Source organism: Salvia hispanica, chromosome 4 (genome assembly GCF_023119035.1).
Source record: "Salvia hispanica cultivar TCC Black 2014 chromosome 4, UniMelb_Shisp_WGS_1.0, whole genome shotgun sequence".
In the NCBI taxonomy this organism is placed as follows: Eukaryota; Viridiplantae; Streptophyta; class Magnoliopsida; order Lamiales; family Lamiaceae; genus Salvia; species Salvia hispanica.
This window is the reverse complement of record NC_062968.1, coordinates 3,322,123-3,342,666: the sequence shown is the minus strand read 5'-3', so window position 1 is coordinate 3,342,666 and position 20,544 is coordinate 3,322,123. Positions and strand designations below refer to the sequence as shown.

Below are 20,544 nucleotides of genomic sequence, written 5' to 3'. Positions count from 1 at the left end.
TTAAAATAACTAAAATTATATTACAATTCATTTGAATCTAAAATGCTTAAAATCTATCATCCACTTCTTTACAATGGTTAAAATCTGGTTCTTTACAATGCTTAAAATCTGGTTCTTTACAATGCTTAAAATATGGTCCATCAACATCCTCATATGCTTATCTGAAGATGAAATTACAATACTTTTGCGATTTCCTCCTACATCTTGTAATTAATCTCGATCATCATCTCAATGCTCACAAGGTTCGGGTCGAACAGAATTTTCAAGTTTTTGCTACATATGCTTGACGCAACACTAGAAGATACAAACTGCACGTCAACATATAATTGGTAATTTCATATTATAACAAGCAATGTTTTTAAAACTAGAATGGTGAGGGAATCGGGAAAGCTACTGGTTCATGATTCAACCAGTCTGATCGGGTAAACCACTGGTCGTACCGTTGTACTATTACAAATTATATACTGTAATATACAAAAGGTATATCCAATTTAATGAATGATAAAATAAACTACATATATAACAAATTTAGTTAAATATACAAATTAGTACTCCCTTCGTCCCACTTAAAATGAAATATTTGGGAATCGGCACGAAATTTTATGTAGTGTTGTTTTGTGAGTTAATGAAGAGAGAGTAAAGTAAGATAGATGAAAAAGTAGAGATAGAGTTGTTTCCAGTTTAAGAAACGTTTCATTTCTAATGGGACAACCTAAAAAGGAAAACGTTTCATTTTTAATCGGACAGAAGGAGTATAAGTTAGTATGGATAAATTTTTTAATATTTTAGATATGAAAATAGATAAGTTCATATTAATTAAAAAAAAGTACTTCCTCCGTCCGCCATTAAGAGTCTCATTTCTTGGCGGCATGAATTTTAAGAAATATTAAGAAAAGTGAGTGGAAAAAAAGTTAAATATGGTCCCACTTGTATATGTCTCCTTCGTCCTATAAAAATATGGGCAATGGATATGGCACTGTAATTAAAACAAAAATGGTAAAGTAAAAGAGAGGAGGAGAATGACAGTTAAAATAGTAATAATGGATAATGAAACCTTCATTATTAAATTGATATAACTTTCAAAGATAGAATGCACATATTTTTGTGGGACGAAGAAAATGGAAAGTGCACATATTTTTATGGAACGTTGGGAGTATTAGTTTTAAATAAAATATGAGTGGAATGAGATAGTGGAATGTGAGACCCTATAACCATTTATGGTAAAGTGAACCGGAACTCCTATTTGTGGATGAGCTAAAATAGAAAAACGAGACTCCTATTCGTGGACGGAGAGAATATATTATACAAATACTAATAATTAAAATTAGTAAAGAGTAAAATTTAATAGTAGATGATAAATATATTATCATATTAATAACTACTCATTTGAATAAAAATTTAAACATGAATTATTAGTTTGAGTAGATAAAAAAGTTATTTTGTTTAAGAAAAATGTGGTGGAGTGGTAATGGTCCTGGTGTCTTGACAATGAGGTCACGAGTTCGACCCCACCAAACTCATATTTTACAAATTTTTTAAAACAAAAAAGCCAAAAAAAAAAAACGGTTTCTGGTTCCCAGCCAGACCGGTCTGGCCAGCCGGTTTCGCCGGTTCATGGCGGTCTAACGTGCCAATGATTTATAAGGACAAACCGGACCAAACTACGTACCGGTTTGCGATCGAACCGTCCAATCTTGTCCCGATTTTTGAAACACTAATAACAAGTGATATGATTATGATCACGAACAATGACCCCTGAAGCGTGTGATTTTGCAGCCTATTGCATCATTCGTAAATGCATCTTGTCATATAAAAAATGAAACTAACAATGGTTTTGCTTTTTAAAAATAGTAATACTACCTCTTTCTCAAATAAAAAATGAAACAATATAAAAAATGAAACTAACGATGATTGTTGCTTATTTGAAATAGTAATACTCCCTCTGTCCTACTTTAGTAGTCCATTGACTTTTCTGCTTTTTTGTGTGAAAATGATAAAAAAAACAGTTAAAGAAGAGTAATGGTAAATTAAGAGAGAGAATAATATAGAGAAGAGTCTTATCTACATTATTGTCTCTCTTACTTTTACCATTTCTCCACTTTAACTATTTTTATCATTTTTACAAAAAGATGACAGAAAAGTCAATGGGACTGCTAAAGCGAGACGGAGGGAGTATTATCTTTGTCCACATAAAAATAGACCATTTTTACTATTTTGGATCGTCCATCAAAATAATTTTTAACCATGGGAAAATTTTAAACATTTAAATACTACTAATATTGTGGACTCCACAAATTCACTAACATTATTTCTCTTTTATTTTTTCCCCTGTCTCTTATTTTACCAATTACTACATATTAACACACGTGTTAAACACAATTATATCTATTTTTGGTGAATGGAGGTAGTAATTTATTTGCAAATAAATACTTTTCATTCTTTGAAGATAGTTTTTCTTGAAGCACAGTCTCCAAAATTGTTCTTCAATCTATTAATATAGCCGAAATTTTTTCATGGGTGGAAAATAACAAACTCAGGGTAAAGTTCGTGATATTATTTACCAATTTCAAAGTTCGTGGAAAAAACCCAACTTTTTGAAAGTTACATGATATTAGGTGCCAACAATCCCTTAATTATTTGTGGTCAATGTCGAACCCTTCTTAAAGACTTAAGAAGACCGAATTAGAGACTAAATTAGAGCCCTTCATTTTCTTAATCTTGTGGTTAGGATTAATTTATAATTAATTTAATATTTTATTTAATAAATATTTTTTTAAAAATTAAGAAAAATATTGATATTTTTTAATTTAATAAAAACTTGTTGGAGTAAATAATGAACTATATTCACTAAATAATGAATTAAATGAACGTATGTTATGAAGTAATTTTTCGCATTCATTACATACCTAATTTACTTACTCTGAAAGATAATTATGTCATAACACATTATGAAGTAATACACTAATGGAATGAAGTAATAACATGACTGAATGAAGTAATAAACTAATAGAATGAAGTAATATCATGACTGAATGAAGTAATAAATTCATTACTACTGCTTGGCGTTTAATACAGTTAATATTGTATTTCAATAAAATGTCATATTTACTTCATTACCAATGTTCATTTGGTTCATTATTTATTGAATATGATTCATTACTACCGCTTAACGTTTAACACTAAAATTTTTTGTATCATTAATGTATTTCAATAACATGTCAAAATTACTTCATAACATATGTTCATTTAATTCATTATTTAGTGAATATAGTTCATTATTTACTCCGACAAGTTTTTATTGAATTAAAAAAACAAAAAAAAATTAAAAAATTAAAAAAATTTATTGAATAAAATATTAAATTAATTATAAATTAATCATAACCACAATATTAAGAAAATGAAGTACCCTAATTTGATTTCAAAGTTCGGTCTTGAAGACTGCATTTTGTGAATAATTAGACTCTAGTTGGGATAGTAGGTGAGGAATCAAACAAAGTTGAATTGTCAAGATCAATATACACATTACGTTAATTAAGACGGCCAAAAATTGTTAATAAGAAGATAATGTTAGTATTAAAGAGGAATTAGTCAACAACAACTACTTCGAATACTAGTAGTATATTTTTAATGACAATTTGACATAATTAATCACTATTTGAATTGTATAAAAAGAATACGAAGATATCTGAATCGTACAAATTGAGCTTCTGAAATCAATAGCATAATTGATAATGGGTGAATCAATATCTCCTATGAATGGCGGCAGCGGCACATACAGTTACGCTAGAAACTCCACTTGGCAGGTTCACCTAAATTCCAATTTCTAGATTTTTTATACTATGATTCAATTTAATTACTATTTTGTTTCTTAAACTACATATATACAGAAAAATGGGGCAGCTGCTATGGAGAATGCATTGAAAGAGGCAGTGATGGAGAGCCTTGATCTACAAAACGTGTTGTGTGATTCCAACACATTCATCGTCGCCGATCTCGGATGCTCGGTGGGGCCCAACACATTCTACGCCATGGACACCATCATCGAAGCCGTTCAACGCAAGTGTAACAAAAGTAGCCTCGAATTCCAAGTTACTTTCATCGATAGAATTGGCAACGATTTCAACACTCTCTTCGCCTCTCTTCCTGAGCATGGGAGGAACAGGAACTACTTTGCGGCGGCCGTCCTTGGCTCCTTCTACGGCAGCCTGTTCCCCTCCTCTTCGGTCCACATCGCCTACTCCTCGTCCGCGCTCAACTGGCTGTCCAAGATGCCCGAGGGCTCTAATGCTACTAAAATCCATTACAATGGGGCCCCCGATGCGGTGGTGAGAGCTTATGAAACACAGTTCGAGGAAGACATGGAGGTGTTCTTCAGATGCAGAGCTCGGGAGATTGCGGCCGGAGGGCTGATGCTGTTTAACATGGCCGCTGCGCCTAGCAGAGACGTGCAACATCATGTAGCTTCGATGCTTACTTTTATCGAGTCCATCCTCATCGACATGGTAAAAGAGGTATATATTGTTTTTGCTTTAAGAAAAATGTAAACGAAGGGTTAGAAAATGTTAGCAGAATATGGACTCTTAATCGGAGATGGAGGGAGTATCAATTTTGTAATAGTCCATTAATTAGTGTAAGTGTATGAATATGATGTGTGCAGGGAGTATTAGAGCAAGAGGGAGTGAATTCGTTCAACATTCCTATTGATACTCAGTGGAGGAAATAAGGAGATTGGTTGAGAAAAATAAATGTTTTGAAATTGTGAAAATGGAAAAGGTGGAAAGTGCAGTGGCGGGGGAAACTAAGATTTCAGTAATGCACCTTAGAGCTGGATTGGAAGGGACTCTGACCAATCACTTTGGAAATGAGATTGTGGAACAAGTTTTTGAGAGGGCCATGCAACAACACCACAAGCTCCAATCCACTCAAATTCACACAAGCTCCACCGGTATCTTTGTTGTGCTCAGGCGCAATTAAATATATGCACGCTTTAATCCATATTTACACGTTTTGAGATGTAGACAAATGGAACCGAAGCCATGACGGTCGAGAGTAATTCTCTTATGTAATGCACTATATTTACAAAATAATAAACGAAGGATAGTGATGATCCAATTATCTCCTTTTAATGAAGTACATGATTTAGTTCAATATTGTAATAGTATGGCCCTTATAAGTCCCAATCTGCTCCACCAGTAACCAACCCATGTTTCATTTGGGCTTGAGCCCAAACTCCAGTGACGCCCTACATGTGGCAGATTGTGGTGGTGAGTTGGGGCTGAGTCTTTTATATACTAGAACCTTCTCCCTTCCTCCTCACTTTTGACTCTACCTCTTTTTTTTTTTTTTTTTTTTTTTTTTTTCTCTCGGTTGTGAGTGTTGAAAACTAGGGTTTGCTACCTTCTTCTCCGGTGTTCACTCTGTGCTATGAGCTTGAGAGTCTGGTCTCTCCTCTTCTATTCTGCGTGTGTATACACTTGGTGTGTGAGGAAGTGGAGTGTTGGAGAAACCTCTGGTTTCTGGTCAGATGCACTTGACCGTGTGAAGAGGTTTCTTGTGGATCTGGAGGATTAGGTAACTAGTGTTTGGCCGTGGCTTGAATCTTAGATTGTCTCTGCAACGAGGTGGTTGCTGGATCTAGGGTTTATGTGGATACGGTGGAGTAGATTGGTTATCTGCTAGGGTTTCTCCATTGAGGGGCAAATTAATTGATGACCAAGGAATTGAGAGTCGAATTCATAGGCCTGTGCAGTTGTACCTAGTGCAACTTGAGCCTATAACTTGTAGTTGATCTTCTGTTTGTTTCTTGGGTGTTTCTCTAATAGTTTACTTCGTACATTTAGAGGTGAACACATTTGATTCGTGTGTTAAGTGTTTTAGGTGAAGAGCACATGAAGATGATGGCTGTAGATCTAGTAGTGTAGTAGCTAGATCTTGTATTCTCTGTTGTATTACTTGTAATCTTGGCTGATATACACCTTACAAATATTAACAAGTTATCTGCCGTGTGGAGTAATTCTCTTACATAATGAACTATATTCGTTATTAAGATGAAATAATTCAAATGAATAATCCTTTTGTTGTTAAACGTGTTGATGGATTTTTATTAATTCGCATACAATGAATATTAGTGATGAACTAGTTATCTCCTTTTAATGAAGCAATACAATTCATTCTCCTTGCTTTGCATTTCACAACAACCATTCTCTGTGCTTTGCGATTTCTAAGTACGCTTCTGCTGCTAATTGGAGAAGTCATATATTGTGCGTGCAACATAAAAATTTTGAGTCATATGTCAGTGAATATATTTGAACTTCAAGTCATGCTCTCATAATGAGACATTCATGTTATATATTACTAGTATCACACCTGTGCGATGTGCGATGCACACATTAAAATATTTTAAAACATTGATTTTAGATGGTAAACAATACATGAATGGGGACATTTGAAACAATGACGGACCCAGGTGGGGTCGAGTGGGGTCGACCGACCTCACCGTCATCCGACGAGCACTGCCAGAAACTCCATTCATGGAGTTCCGAACAAAGGATTTCAACCACAATCCTTCATCCTTCTGGAAATAAAAGGAAAGATAGAGAATGTTGTGGGAAGAATAGTTGAGAGATTGGAGAGGGCAGAGTCAGTGTTCAGATCTACTGGAAAAAGACGAGTAATTAGTTGATAAAATGGGCTAAATATTGGGCCTACTATTAAAAATAGAATCTTTTACTACATAAATTGTGATGGGTAGACTTATTCAATTGAAATACTCATTGATTAACATAATACAATTACGTGGAGTGATCAATTGCTAACTAATTAGCAATCCCAAATTAAGACTAAATCTTAGCCATTAGATTAGAAGATCTAGTGGTTGAAATAATGCCACGTGTATTATATTTTTAATTAAGAAAATTAATAAATAAAATTAGAGGGTATTAATGTCAATTCCCTTTCATTAAAATCATCTTAAAACTTTAAATTTAAGTAACTCTCTCGATTTAAATTATTTTTTTGCAAAAAAATATATCAAATTAAAGATAATTTTATAAGGATTCTAACGAGATCTCAATTGTAGATGTTCCGACGACGTTCGGATGATGAAATTTGATATTTTTTTTTAGTTTTCGTAAATGTTGATAACCAGATTTTTATCAACAAATACATCAAAAAATCTCAATAAAACCATGTAAAAATCTCAATAAATATGTGTTGATATTTTCTTGTACTAGTGTTGATATTCTTATGTCATATTGTTGATATTTGTAATACACTATGTTGATATAAAAAAACATTCACAAAAATTATCATATGATAACATAATGACGATATTACCCTTTTGTTGATATTTTGTCTACTTTATTGAGATTCGTAAGATTTAATCTCATCCACTCATTTTAAAATCTAAGGGTGGAGATTTGGTCTTGATTTTAGATTAGGGTGCCATAAGCATTAGAACATGACCTATACAATTATATTTATAATTTTTTATTGATGATAATATCATTTTAACGTAATACCTCGTTATTATTTTTTTCTAATTTATCAATAAACATTAAAGTGATTATTTAAAGGAATATTTTAATACAACTTAAAAATAAATATAGTACTAAATAGAAAATAAACTATTTAAATTATAATATATTTTATTAAATAATTAATTAAATATTATATTTCATTATTTTGTAGTCATATATTCGACTCCATGAGTGTCAATTCCTGGATCCGTCATTAATTTGAAACATCATTTGATTAAGTTCTAAAAAGAAAAAATGAATCAACTTAAAGATTCCAATTATAATGGTTACAACATTAATTTAATGCTTGAATAAATATAACATAATAATAAAAAATAATACTCATATTAGAATTAGTTGTATAATGTAAATAAATATGTTTTAAATTAATATTAGACCAAATCGGATAAACTTATGACTATTGTGTTATACACAACACACTTAATAACAACACATTTAAAAAATAGGCATGCAAATAAATAATAAAAAATAACTAAACGATTTAGATAATATTAAAGTAACAAAATTAAATTTGAAGAATTGAGAATATAAACATACATTATTATTATATACTCATAAATTATGATGTAAAAAACGAAATTCATATTAAACTAATGTTGATTGAGAGTCAAGAGTACCTAAAATTTGATCAAATCTCTGCAAAAAGTTCAACAAAGAATGGCATGAGAAAAAGATAGAAACGTGTGGATTATAAACTATCAAGTGCTATATATTTATAGTAGAAATTAGAAGTTAATTTCTTTCAAAACCTTTCACTTCCTTCACTTATAATTAAAATAAAAGGAATTAACTTCCTACAATCAAAACCTATAAATATGAAGAATAAAACGTTAAAAAAAACTGAATAATTAATTTCATTGATTGGTGGGGTCAAGACATTATAAGAGACACGTTATTTCTTATATTATGACATATTTTTTAAATATTGAAAATCATCCCATATAAGTTATAAATATTTCAGTCAAAATTCGCCTTTTGTCTATGTATAAATTAGGATCTAAAGTCAAATCATATTGATATATTAAAAGTCATATGGAAAAATCAAACTTGATTTGTGTGCATGAAGTGAATTTGTGTATATTTGTGCATGTAGTGTGTGTCACAACATCACGGAGCCTACAAGCCTGAAGATGTTATGATCTTCGTATTCGACAAAATGATATGCGAGACAGAATGGGAAGCGCCGATTGTTGTTTTGGACTAGGGTTCTAGGATTTTTTTTAGGATTTGGGCCTCTAATAATATCAAGTTTGGGGCGGAAATTAAATTCAAAGTGTTGGACCAAATTGAATAATTGTGCGGACTAGAAATTTAAGTTAAAGGTTTTGGAGCTGCCTAATATATTTGAGTTTGGGTTAATTAAATTAAGTTTGGGCCTTGGGCGAGGTTTTAAGTTGTTAAGGTTACTTAATTCTAGGCCAGGCAGCTTGGCCTAGGCCCGGTGTTGGCCGTGTTGGGGTTTGTATACTAAAAGATGCTTCGAGCGTTATGCCTTTGTACAGTCAGCTCATGCACGTATACAAGAAACGCCACATTCACTTGTTTACCTAATTATGAGAATAAATAATATAATTTAATGGTTTATTTTTGAAATTTAATAAACAAGTCTAAGGCTTCTTAATAAGAAGGTTAAAGTAGGGGAATACGATGGCTTCCATGTGTTCACCAGTAGGGGACTTGAACGGATGTAGTAAGAAGAAAAATGTATTCACAACCTAAATAGGTTTTGACTACCTATTGGTTTGATTGCGGTGTTTGTGATAATTCTCTTTTACCTAAAAAGATATTAGTAACAACGATGTGGTAAAGCATTGAAAGGATCTAATACGAAATGTATTCTTTATTGCTATCTACTTTAAGAATATATTTCAGAAAGTTTAGTATTTTCTAGTCTATGAAATTAATATCAATATTGTTTATTTAATCAAACGCCACTTTGACTTATCAATATGGGAGACTTTATACGTAACTCAAACATGATATCTTGGGTGGTAGTAATTGAATAACATGAATGTATTAAAATATTATTTCATAGAATTTGCGTGCCCAGTGTGGTATGATTTAATCCCTAAGGGGTGATCCCCAAAGAGGTGTTTGAAAAAGGAATTTATTATTCAGAAATATGCGCAGTTGAAATTTATTCCACGAATAATAAATAAAGTTTCAAACTAGACAACTCTTCGGAGAATTAATTTAATTCAGATCGACCCTGGCCCGGTCCACCAGTGAAACGAAGCGGGTCTGGGCTCGGCTCAATGGTTGAAATGGGCTCCAATTGGGTTTGCAAACCTAGGCCCCGCCTAGGACTAGGACCATCTAAAAACCAGTCCAGGCCCGGGCCCATCAGGCCCACCTTATATAATTAATTTTTTAGAATATAATTATATAAATAACCACTAATAATTGTATATTTATGTATTTATGTATGTCATTTTATGTATGACATGTTAATCTTTTTTATATCGTTACAATATGTTGGATGTCACCGAATTGAATCAAACAGTAATAGTCTTGACTACATAAGTTTCAAACTAAATTATACTCATATGCAACAATCAATCTTGACTACATCCAATATTTTTCTTATATTTTTATATCCAAAATGTAAAAAAGATGATTTTGAAGTTCATCTTTAAAAATATAATGTATTCAAACCTCAATATTTGATTAAAAATTCTAGAATTCTTTAAATTCATTAATTATTTCATATACTTCTTGTTTTAAAAATACAACATCAACTTATATGTCTTCATCTACTAATAAAAGCAACAATATTGGTTTCGCCTTTAATTATGAACTTACTTTTAGATTGAATAAAGAGCATGAAAAATGATATTAATACAAAGTCAGTAAATAAACTTAAACACAAAGTTTAAATTTAGTGTAAATGAGATATAATACAAGTTATATATATTATTTAAATATAATATTGTTAGCATCTCTTTAAAATACATAAATAAAAAATTTTAAACAAAGCCCTGCCCGGTCCAGACCCACTTGACAAGTGAGCTTGGGCTAGGCTGCGCGTAGCAAAATTAATAAAACCCGGCTCAGCCTAACCCGCCTAAGACATGTGCATGGGTCGTGCTCACTTCACTCACATTTTATTATAAAATTAATATAAAAAAATGGACTTCATATTCCAGTAACTTTCCTAACCCACTATATTGTACATTCTCTAAACCCGGGCCTACAACAAATGTGACTCATATTGTGGGACGAATGGAGTATTTATTACTCCCTCTGTCCCATTACAAATGAAACATTTACTTTTTGGCACAGAATTTATTTGGTGTTGTTTTGTGAGTTAATGAGAAGAAAATAAAGCAAGGGAAATAAAAAGTAGAGATGATATTGTTTCCATTTTAAGCAACGTTTCATTTTTAATAGGACAACCTAAAATGGAAAACGTTTCTTTTTAATGGGATAGAGAGAGTATATTTTTTTCAAAACGGCTATAGAAAATGAAATGACTCTACTATTTATAGGGTTAGGGTTGAAAATTTTTAGCCTAATAAAATTAAAACCCGATTAGCCCGCACCCGATTAACTTGCAACCCATTATGTCCAGACCTGAAAAGATGCTTTAAATTTACAACCATATTTGTTGGGGTTTGTATATTAAAAGATGCTTCGAGCGTACATGCCTTTGTACAGTCAGCTTATGCATGTATACGAGAAACGCTCACATCCACTTGTTTACCTATTTATGAGAATAAATAATATAATATAATGGTTTATTATTGAAATATGATAAACAAGTCTAAGGCTTTTTACTAAGAAGGTCAAGTAGAGAAATTCGATGAATCTCCTCATGAGTTTTCCAGTAGGGGACTTGGCCAGATCTAGTAAGAAAAAAAACGTATTCACTACCTATTGGTACGGTTGCGGTGTTTGTGATAATTCTCTCTTACCTAAAACGAGATTAGTAATACCGGTGTGGTAAAGCACTGAAAGGATCTAATATGAAATGTATTCTTTAGCAACGTCAATCCAATGATGGATTATGAGGTAACAATCGAATCTACATCGAATATGCATGATTATGTGTTTTTGATGTATTATATCTATAGATCTATGTTTATTGCATTAAATTGGAGTCGAATGCATAATCACCTAAATAGATCCGTTAAGGACCTGTTTGTTTTCCGTGTCTTCCGCTGCGGTAGTCCCAACAATATTTTCATCTCTCTAGAGTTTGCACAATGCAAGGCCTCACTGATTCCCCCGGCACCAGAGAATCGCACTACCCGAGCAACAGGAGCCTGTATCCAAGCAGTGGGACTCAAGTCCCGAGTACCGCCACCAACACTATCGTCGATGTGGGCGGATTCGCCGGATATGGGGCTTGGGGGTATCAGAGTGCCCATCCACCCCAGATGTGGCGTCCTTCCTCTGTTGGAGTTTGTATACTAAAAAATGCATCAAGCATACATGGCCTTGTACAGTCAGCTCATGCACGTATACGATATAACGCAACATCCACTTGTTTACATAATTATGAGAGTAGATAATATAATATAATGGTTTTTTTATTGAAATGTAAATAAACAAGTCTAAAAACTTTTACTAAGAAGGTTAAAGTAGGGAATCTGATGGGTTCTCAGTAGGGGACTTTATCGGTTCTAGTAAGAAGAAAAACAAGTTCACTGCCTAGATAGGCCTTGGCTACCTATTGTTATGGTTGTAGTGTTTGTAATAATTCTCTCTTATCTAAGAAGAGATTAGTAACCCTAGTGTAGTAGAACACTGAAAGGAGCAACCCGAAATATATTATTTATTGCTATCTATAAAAAGAATATACTTTAGAAATTTTAGTACTTCTTAGTCTTTTCAAATAATATCAATATGTGAGAGTTTTTCGCAACTCAACCATGGTATCTTGGGTGGTAGTAATTGAATAACATGAAAATATTATAATATTATTTCATAGAATTTGTGTGTCCATTGTGGTAGTATGATTTTATCCCCAAGAGGCGTTTGAAAAAAGAATTTATTATTCAAAAATCTGCGCAGTTGAAATTTTATTCCATTAATAATAAATAAAGTTTCAAACTAGAAAAAGTCTTTGGAGAATTAATTTAATTCAAGTCACATAGCAAACAAAGAATTAAATTAATGGATTAAAATAATCTTAAACGCGGAAAATATTATAAAATAAAATGGAACCCAAGTTCTTCGTAATTTGGTGATTTAGATGAGAGCTCAATATTATTCTTCAGTGGAATAAAATAATATTCCATTAGATAATTATTAAATCATGGGTTAACTGATTTAATAAGTTTATTGTCTAATGGGCTAGCTCAACATCTAACCACTCCATGAATCCCCATTCTAGCTCGATAGAAATTCATCTTATAAATAGTGGAGAGAGGTGAGAAACCCTTCAATACAATTGCACAACACAGTCCTTACCAAACCCTAGCCACCACCGGCCTTCTCTATCTCCATCTTGCATCGGTTTTTGTGCCCTTGTTATAGGGAGATTATTGTTTTGGATTTTGTTCTTGTTATATCGTGATACATAAGATTAGATCAATCTCGTATTTTTGTGTAGTTCTCCCAAGGTCTTATTTCTCTATATTGATTCTTCAAGATCCGCCCACCCGGATGAACAATAAAAAAGGTGGGAATAGAATGGAAGATTCGTGGCTGAGAAATCATAGATTGACGAGGGATTCTACTAGCAACGTCGATCCATTCAAGGATCAAAAGGTAACAATCGTGTCTCTACATCAAATAACATGTTTGATGTGATCTAGATTAAATTGCATGAAATTGGAATCGAATACACAATAAAAAAAATAGGACACATTCAAAAAAGGAAAGTTTTCAACAACTTTTCTCTTACTTTTTCCCTTCTCTCTTACTAATAATATGGACCTCACATTCTAATAACACTACTTCTCTCTTACATTTTTTCTTTCTCTCTTACTTTACCAATTCTACATTAAAACCCGTGCCATTCACATAGTGCCCTATTTTTTGTGGACGTAGGGAGTATTTGTTTTCAGTGTCTTCCCCCGCGGTAACTCCAACACCCTCCACCCCACCCTGGTTCCATCAGGGTGCCCCCTCCACCCCAATTGTGGGGTTCCTCCATCCAACCAAAGGACTTTGGGTCGACTCCAATCGGCATTTGGGGACTACTGGCCCAAATTGGGCGCGGTGAACAATCCGTCGATCGATACCAATACTCCCTCTTCCCACCCCCGAATCCCTTGTTGTTTTTGATCCGTCGTCATTCAAGCAGATGGGTATCAGTCCAATGCGGTGGAAGAATTATGTACCGCCCCCGTCATCGGCACCGGTACATGGACGCATAGAGACGTCAGTGCCGAGCCAGAGAGCGGGTAGGAGATGCGGTGGCTGCGACGGTGGGAGAGGCGGCCGGAGCCGGTTGGGGTCTTCGTACTACTCAGTGGAGGAGTTTATTGTTGTGGCAAAGGCGTGACACTCAATCTCGGTGGATCCAGCTGTTGGAACAGATAAGACAGAGAGCGGTTTCTAGGCCTGTGTCGTCACTGCCTACGATGAGTTCAAGTGGCGAGGTGCGGTGGACTGGAATGAGGACCAGCTCCACTAATAATGGAAGAGGATTTAAATTGTCGGCAGCAGGTTCTCGGGTATCCACGCGAACAATTTTTGCCTGGTCAAGAGCGGCCGCAGCGAGGCCGACATAAAGGCTCTGTCGTACGAGATGCACAAAGAGAATGAGAAATATCCCAAATTAACCTACTGGGAGGAATATCTCATCCTTAGGGATTCAATGAAATTCAGAGCCGTCTGTGAGGAAGAAGGTCAGGCTCCGCCGAAGCGGACGAGACTCGGAGCATAACTACAGCAGTAGTGGCTCACAGTCTATCGACCTCAACGAAAGAGTTGAGGAGGAACCCCTGCCACAGTTTCCCGCCGTCGAAGTCCACCTGGCTAGCAATCCACTATTCGAGATGCAATAGCCGGTGGTTCTTCTGCTTCTGGACCCTGCGCCTTTGCCAAAGGCGGAGGTGCTATCCGGAAACTTGATGCTTCAGCGGCAGAAGCAGCTGATCGAGGTCTGTGGACGTTTGACCAACAAAACCAACCCGAGGATCAGGCGGACGTACGAGGCTTTCATAAATCAGTAGAAGGTCCAGCTGGGGTTGCCATCCCCGACGACGAGGCGGAGGCTGCTGGGGATGCAGTTGATGCGGCGGATTCTGGAGATGACACCGAGTGAGCTGCCGGTGTTTTTATGTAATTCTGGTTGTGTAATTTTCTAAAATTTATAATACAACGAATATTTGGCTTTAATTTTTTTTATGAATTATGTTTTCTTTGTACAATTAATTTTGTTCTTGTACAATTAAAATATACCGACAATTATAAAAAATGTAAGGCGTGGCTAGACAAGTTTTATGTTGCTGAGACATAACTGTGATGACTAGGCGGATAAGTTTCTTTTTAGAGGTTGCGGCGTGCCTGTTCTACTATTATGGGACAGTCTTACTTCTCACCTGCCACTTACTTTATTCTCTCTACTTTATTCACTTTTTACTCTATTCTCTCTACCTTTTTCTCCCTCTTACCTTTTTATCTATTTATTTAACACATCCAATATACCTTTCTAAAACTCCGTGCCGAAAAGTTTCGCCTCAACTATGGCGAAACGGAGGGAGTATCTAGAAATAGAATAAATCAAAACAAATCCTAACAATTACAAAATATAAATATGTCAAATTAAATTAATGTTTAAAAATATATTTAAGAGGCGATTGAAATAGTAAACCAAGCTCGATAAATATTTTTTGTCAATTTATTTCCAGTAATTGCATAGAGTTGGTACAAACAAGTACAATTATGATATTCCCATGATAGAACATTCATCATTTTATTCTTTTACAATTTACTACTACCTCCTTAGCTTCAAGTTTGTCCATGACTGATTTGGACAACTGAATCAATAACTCTATTCCACCACTACTCTTTGTTTCCATAAAATAAGCCACGTTTTTGAAAGGAGACCCAATGTTAATGACCCGGTCAGGTGTGCCCCACCCAAAATCCGCTTCGTAGAAAGGAAACTTGCACATATTCGTGAAGGAGAATATAACCTTCACGGCTTGACTGGCTTGAGCCAGAGTAATTGCATCTCCCTCTTCTTCAGCCGCCCCAAATATGCGCTGTCGAAAGCCTTCAAGGCGTCCCGCAGCTTCCACATAAGCTCGTCTCCGCCGTCCCCGAGCGCCGCCTTCACCATCGTAGTTACTACAAAGTTACCAAACTGATATTCGGAGAGAGGAGGGTCGGCCCGGCTCCTCATATTTACTGCAGTATACACTAAGGGGCTTCTTGGTATGATGGAATGGAATGTGATTCCTACTTCCATTCTATTAATTTGTTTTGATGGAATGAATGAATGAATGGATGAAAATGCAAAGAAAATCCTAGGAAATTGACATTTGATTCCAACCTCCATTTGATTCCACTCTCATTCCATTTCATCATACAAAGCATAAGCAGTTCTGACCCGGGTCGGATCTGATGTCTGTATACATGCTCCATACAGAAGCCGCTAGTGCCTCGAACCGACTCGGACGAAGCCCACCTGCGGTGTACCTTATTGGCAAATGAAACACAATAAATATAACAATATCCCATATATGAAAGTTTTAGGGTTTAGGGTAGTAAAGAGACAACCAAACCACTATATAAATCTTATTGGCCACTGCTTATATCATTAATTGGGTTTTAGACGAGAACCCTATACTAAATTTAATGAAACTTAAAATAGTTTATTTGGACTTTAAATTTGGGTGGATTTTAGGATAGAAAGTAGTACATATTCCTCTTTTGAAGTCATTTTCTTTTTTTTTTTCAAAAAGCAATAAACTTTTCTTTTCTATACTTTATTCTCTCTTTTATCTCTCTACATTTTTCATTTTCTACTTTATTATTCATTTACTTACCTCACTTTACACAATTTTTCTTAAATCTCGTGCCGAAATGAAACGCTTCTACTACAAAGTACCTTTTCTGGAGAGCGGTGATCTCTGACACCGAAAACATGATGATTCTGGCGGCGACCTTTTCCTCATTCAATCCTGTTGGGGGCTGGAGGTTGTTGAGGACGTCCAGCGGCGGAGCGTAGGTGGCCGTGTCGAATTTCAGGAGCGCCACGCTGCCGTGTCTGGCGACGGCGGACCAGGTGTTGACGATTGACACAAAAGATAAACCGTCGGCGATCTTGTGTGCGAGGTTGATCCCCGCAGCGGAGATGGGTGGCTTGAACGGCCAGGCAAAGGTCATCCGTTTTGAAAGATATAAATTTCTTGAAATATTTAGGGTTTTGATTGGTAGTGGCTTGCGAGAGATTGCAGTCTGCTTCCGCCTCGGAGAAGGGGATTCCGGTGTCGTTGCATTAGACGTAGAGGTTGCCGACGAGGCGGCCGGCGAGGGGTAGTATATGGAGAGGACCTCTGATAAGGATTTCTTTAGCTCCTTTGCGTTATTGGAGTTTGAAATTTGGGGATTTGATGAGTAGAAGTAGACGAACTGAATGGATGATGGAACCATACATTGATCAAGATATGAAAGTTGGTGTTTTTGAAGAGATTTTGGAGTGGGAGAAGAGGGTGTGATAGTCTCTATGGAGATTTGTTTAGTTTCGGTTTCCATTATTGTTCTTCTTAATTACTCTTTCTCTTCCTCTCCTCAATTCGTACATGAAAGCCATAATTCCAACACTGTAAGTAGATTAACAATCTACCTATTTTAACTTTAAAAAAATGGAATCATTAAGGTTAGAGTTGCGCGCGTATAAATTGACTATATTGAATTGAATAGTAATATACCAAGACATGTGATGATGCGTGATTAATTTTTGAAGTTGGAGAGATATATTTGACAATATGGGTAGATTAACAATCTGGTTATGTGAATAAAACAATTGAATTTATTGGTCTAAAGTTGCACGTATAAATTGACTATTGTATTGAACATGAATTAATTTTAACTAAGAAGAATTGTGAAGAGAACGTGTAATGCGTGATTAATTTTTGAAGTTGGATAAATTATAATGTTGGAGAATATATTTAATATTAATTGAGATCAGAGTTGAGATTTTGCAATTGACAATATCTAACGATACAAACAAAGGTTCTTATTTCCTCTTTGTATGTAAGATTATTCGGGCGAAACAAATTCCCAGGGTGTGATGGGCGGTGTGTAATAATATTCAATAAAATGGAGATAACTAACAAGAAAAGAATTAGACAACAAACTCCACAATAATATGCAAAAACTACACTAAGCAAGCTAGTCGAAAATCACCAAACTAACAAATAATAAGAACATAATAAATACACAAAAAGATTAGGACATTAAATACACAAATTATGCTTCTAAAATAGGCCCAACACCCTTAACTATAGAGTTAAGATGTTAGTAAAAGTGCCCGCAGGGGTGTAGCTCAATTGGTTCTGGAGAGGTAGATTGGTCACAATGAGCAAGATTCGAGTCCTGCAGCCTGCAGTGTGGGACTGGGAGTAATGTTTCTCAGGTCGGGTTTTGATATATGAAAACTAGATTTAAATACAGAAACGCATAATAATATCATACGTAGGGCATTTTTAGGTCATACTTAGTTTATTTTTAGGTCATGCTAACAAAGCATGACCTAAAATGATCTAAACATGACATTATACCCAAATCTTATAATATGACCTAAAACTGCTTAATTATGACATTCTGTGTTTTTGGTTAATTACTGACCATTAGATCATTTAATCATAGGACCAAGATTTGGGTTGCATTTCTAGATTTAAATGCATTCTTATTTTGATCATCTCTCATTCATTATATTATTATTTATTACTCCATTTGTCCCACTTTAGGAGTCTCATTTGAGTACAACAAAGGTTTAAGAAATGCAAAAGAAAGTTGGTAAAAAAAAAGATAGTGGAATGTGTTTCCTACTTTTATATATTAGTAGTCGTATAATCAAATGTGAGTGGAAAAAAGTTAGTATAATATGAAGCGTATTACCAATAATGGAATATTTCAACCGAAACTTCTAAAGTAGGATGGAGGGAATATATCTTTTAATTCATCTCGATCGTCATCTCAATGCTCACAAGGTTCGGGTCAAACATCATTTTGAATTTATTGCTACATATGCTGACGCAATACTAGAAGATACAAACTGTACTCACAATATGTAATTGGTAATTTAATACTATAACAAATTATATGATCACGAACAATGCACCCTGGCCTAAGGTGTACGTTTTTTGCGGCCTATTGCATCCTTCATTTGCTTTTTGTGAAATGAAAGATGAAACAAACAATGGTTTTTGCTTTTTTGATTCAGTAATATATAATTTGTTTGCAAAAAAATTCATTCATACACATTTTAATATCTATGTTTTCAATCAAAAATAGACTACTATCCGTCTATGTTCATATTCTTATATTACGAGACGAAGGAAATTAAAATGGGAGTAGCATATGAACTGGAGTACGTACTTACTATCTTCATATATTATCCACTCAAATATGGAGTAGTTTCCGTTCGGTAAGCAAAACTATAGGGTGTGAAATGAAATTATAAAACTAATAGTAAGTTTCAAATTTGTTAGCAGAGTAGGTGTGGAATTAAATCTAGTTGAATTGTCAACTTGTATAAATTATGTTAATCAAGATGCGCCAAAAAATGTCAAAAAATGGAATTAGTCAACAACAACTACTTTGAATACTAATCAATATTTGAATTGTATAAAAAGAATACAAATCGTACAAGTTGAGCTTCTGAAATCAATAGCATAATTGACAGGTTCACTTCAATTCCATTTTCTAAGTGTTTTATATAAGTTTGATTCAATTAATTAATTTGTTTGTAAAACTATATACAGAGAAACGGGGCACTTATTGTGGAAGATGCAATAAAAGAGGCAGTGATGGAGAGCCTTGATCTACAAAAGGTGTTGTGTGAATCCAACACATTCGTCGTCGGCTCGTCGCAGACCTCGGATGTTCGGTGGCAATGACGGATCTAGAGGGGGTCGGCCGACCCCACCGCCGCCAACGCGGGCCGAGAAACTCCATTAGTTCCGATCTTTGAAATTGCCGTTAACCCCAGATGATTGCAGATGCAGTGTTCGGTGTCTATATAAGTTTGACGAGAAATCGAGAGAGAGGAACATCTTGAACATTTCTGAGAAGAAATTCGAAAAATAAGTTGCAGAAAGTGAAAAGATGAGTTGAGAAGAAGAAAAAGAAGAAAATAAGGCATTTAATAGTAATAGTATTAAATTAAATTAATCATTACGAATGTAGTAGTAATTCATATTTAAAAAAAAAATACTAATGGATTCGTAGCTATGGATATATCTTGTTTTGATAGAAAATAGGAAAATAGATTATTTCAAATATTAAAAAATTAATAGTGTAATAATTTCATAAATCTTTAGTTAGTTATGTGAAGGACTGGATAAAATGATTTTAGAATTAAATTTAATTTTCAGTGTTAATAAATTTATTTGTTTTGTACTACCTCTGTCCTCCAAATTTGGACACACTTTGATCCGGCACGGGTTTTGAGAAATGGAAAGTGAGTAGAAAAAGTTGGTGGGATGTGGGTCCTACTTTAAAGTATTAGTTTTATAATAAAATGTGAGTAGCAATGAGTTAGTGGAATATGTGGTCCACTACCAAAAATGGTAAAAAGTGAAGTGTATCAAATTTTCAGGGACGGACTGAAAAAGTAAATTGTATCAAAATTTAGGGGACGGAAGTAGTAATTTTTTTGGAAAAGACTTCTTATTTATATGATTTTACTTCATCAATTTCAATCTTTTGCAAGTGAAGCAAAAAAAAGAGATGGTGTTCGATGCGAGTATTGAATGCATAGGCCACATATTTGGATGATGTATTTTATCTGAAAAAAAAAGAATTTACGACGACGATGAAATCCGAGGTGCACAATTTGATTAATTCAGTGGAGATAATGAGGGCGATATATAACGAC

The 20,544-nt window shown here is 34.5% G+C and overlaps 2 protein-coding genes across 2 annotated transcripts; one reads left to right on the top strand and one right to left on the bottom strand.

The window, feature by feature from the left end:
• Window positions 1–3,731: 3,731 nt before the first annotated feature.
• LOC125218084 (loganic acid O-methyltransferase-like) lies at window positions 3,732–4,544 on the top strand. Its single transcript, XM_048119684.1, has 2 exons — window positions 3,732–3,803; window positions 3,888–4,544. The coding sequence occupies exons 1-2, from the start codon at window positions 3,732–3,734 to the stop codon at window positions 4,542–4,544; spliced, it is 729 nt and encodes a 242-aa protein (XP_047975641.1).
• An 11,089-nt stretch (window positions 4,545–15,633) lies between these two features.
• Window positions 15,634–17,093, bottom strand: LOC125218063 (vinorine synthase-like). Its single transcript, XM_048119660.1, has 3 exons — window positions 16,549–17,093; window positions 16,028–16,136; window positions 15,634–15,768 (listed from the first exon to the last, which is right to left on the bottom strand). Exons 1-3 carry the CDS (start codon window positions 17,091–17,093, stop codon window positions 15,634–15,636), a joined length of 789 nt encoding a protein of 262 aa, XP_047975617.1.
• Between the last annotated feature and the right edge of the window lie 3,451 nt (window positions 17,094–20,544).

Excerpts from the sequence above, each read along its gene's own strand:
- LOC125218084 (XM_048119684.1), top strand. The coding sequence starts at position 3,732 with ATGGGTGAATCAATATCTCCTATGAATGGCGGCAGCGGCACATACAGT. Across the intron at positions 3,804-3,887 it reads CTAGAAACTCCACTTGGCAG|AAAAATGGGGCAGCTGCTAT; the intron begins GTTCACCTAAAT and ends ACATATATACAG.
- LOC125218063 (XM_048119660.1), bottom strand. The coding sequence starts at position 17,093 with ATGGTTCCATCATCCATTCAGTTCGTCTACTTCTACTCATCAAATCCC. Across the intron at positions 16,137-16,548 it reads ATCACCGCTCTCCAGAAAAG|GTACACCGCAGGTGGGCTTC; the intron begins GTACTTTGTAGT and ends TTTGCCAATAAG. Across the intron at positions 15,769-16,027 it reads GTCAGAACTGCTTATGCTTT|GCGGCGCTCGGGGACGGCGG; the intron begins GTATGATGAAAT and ends ACGATGGTGAAG.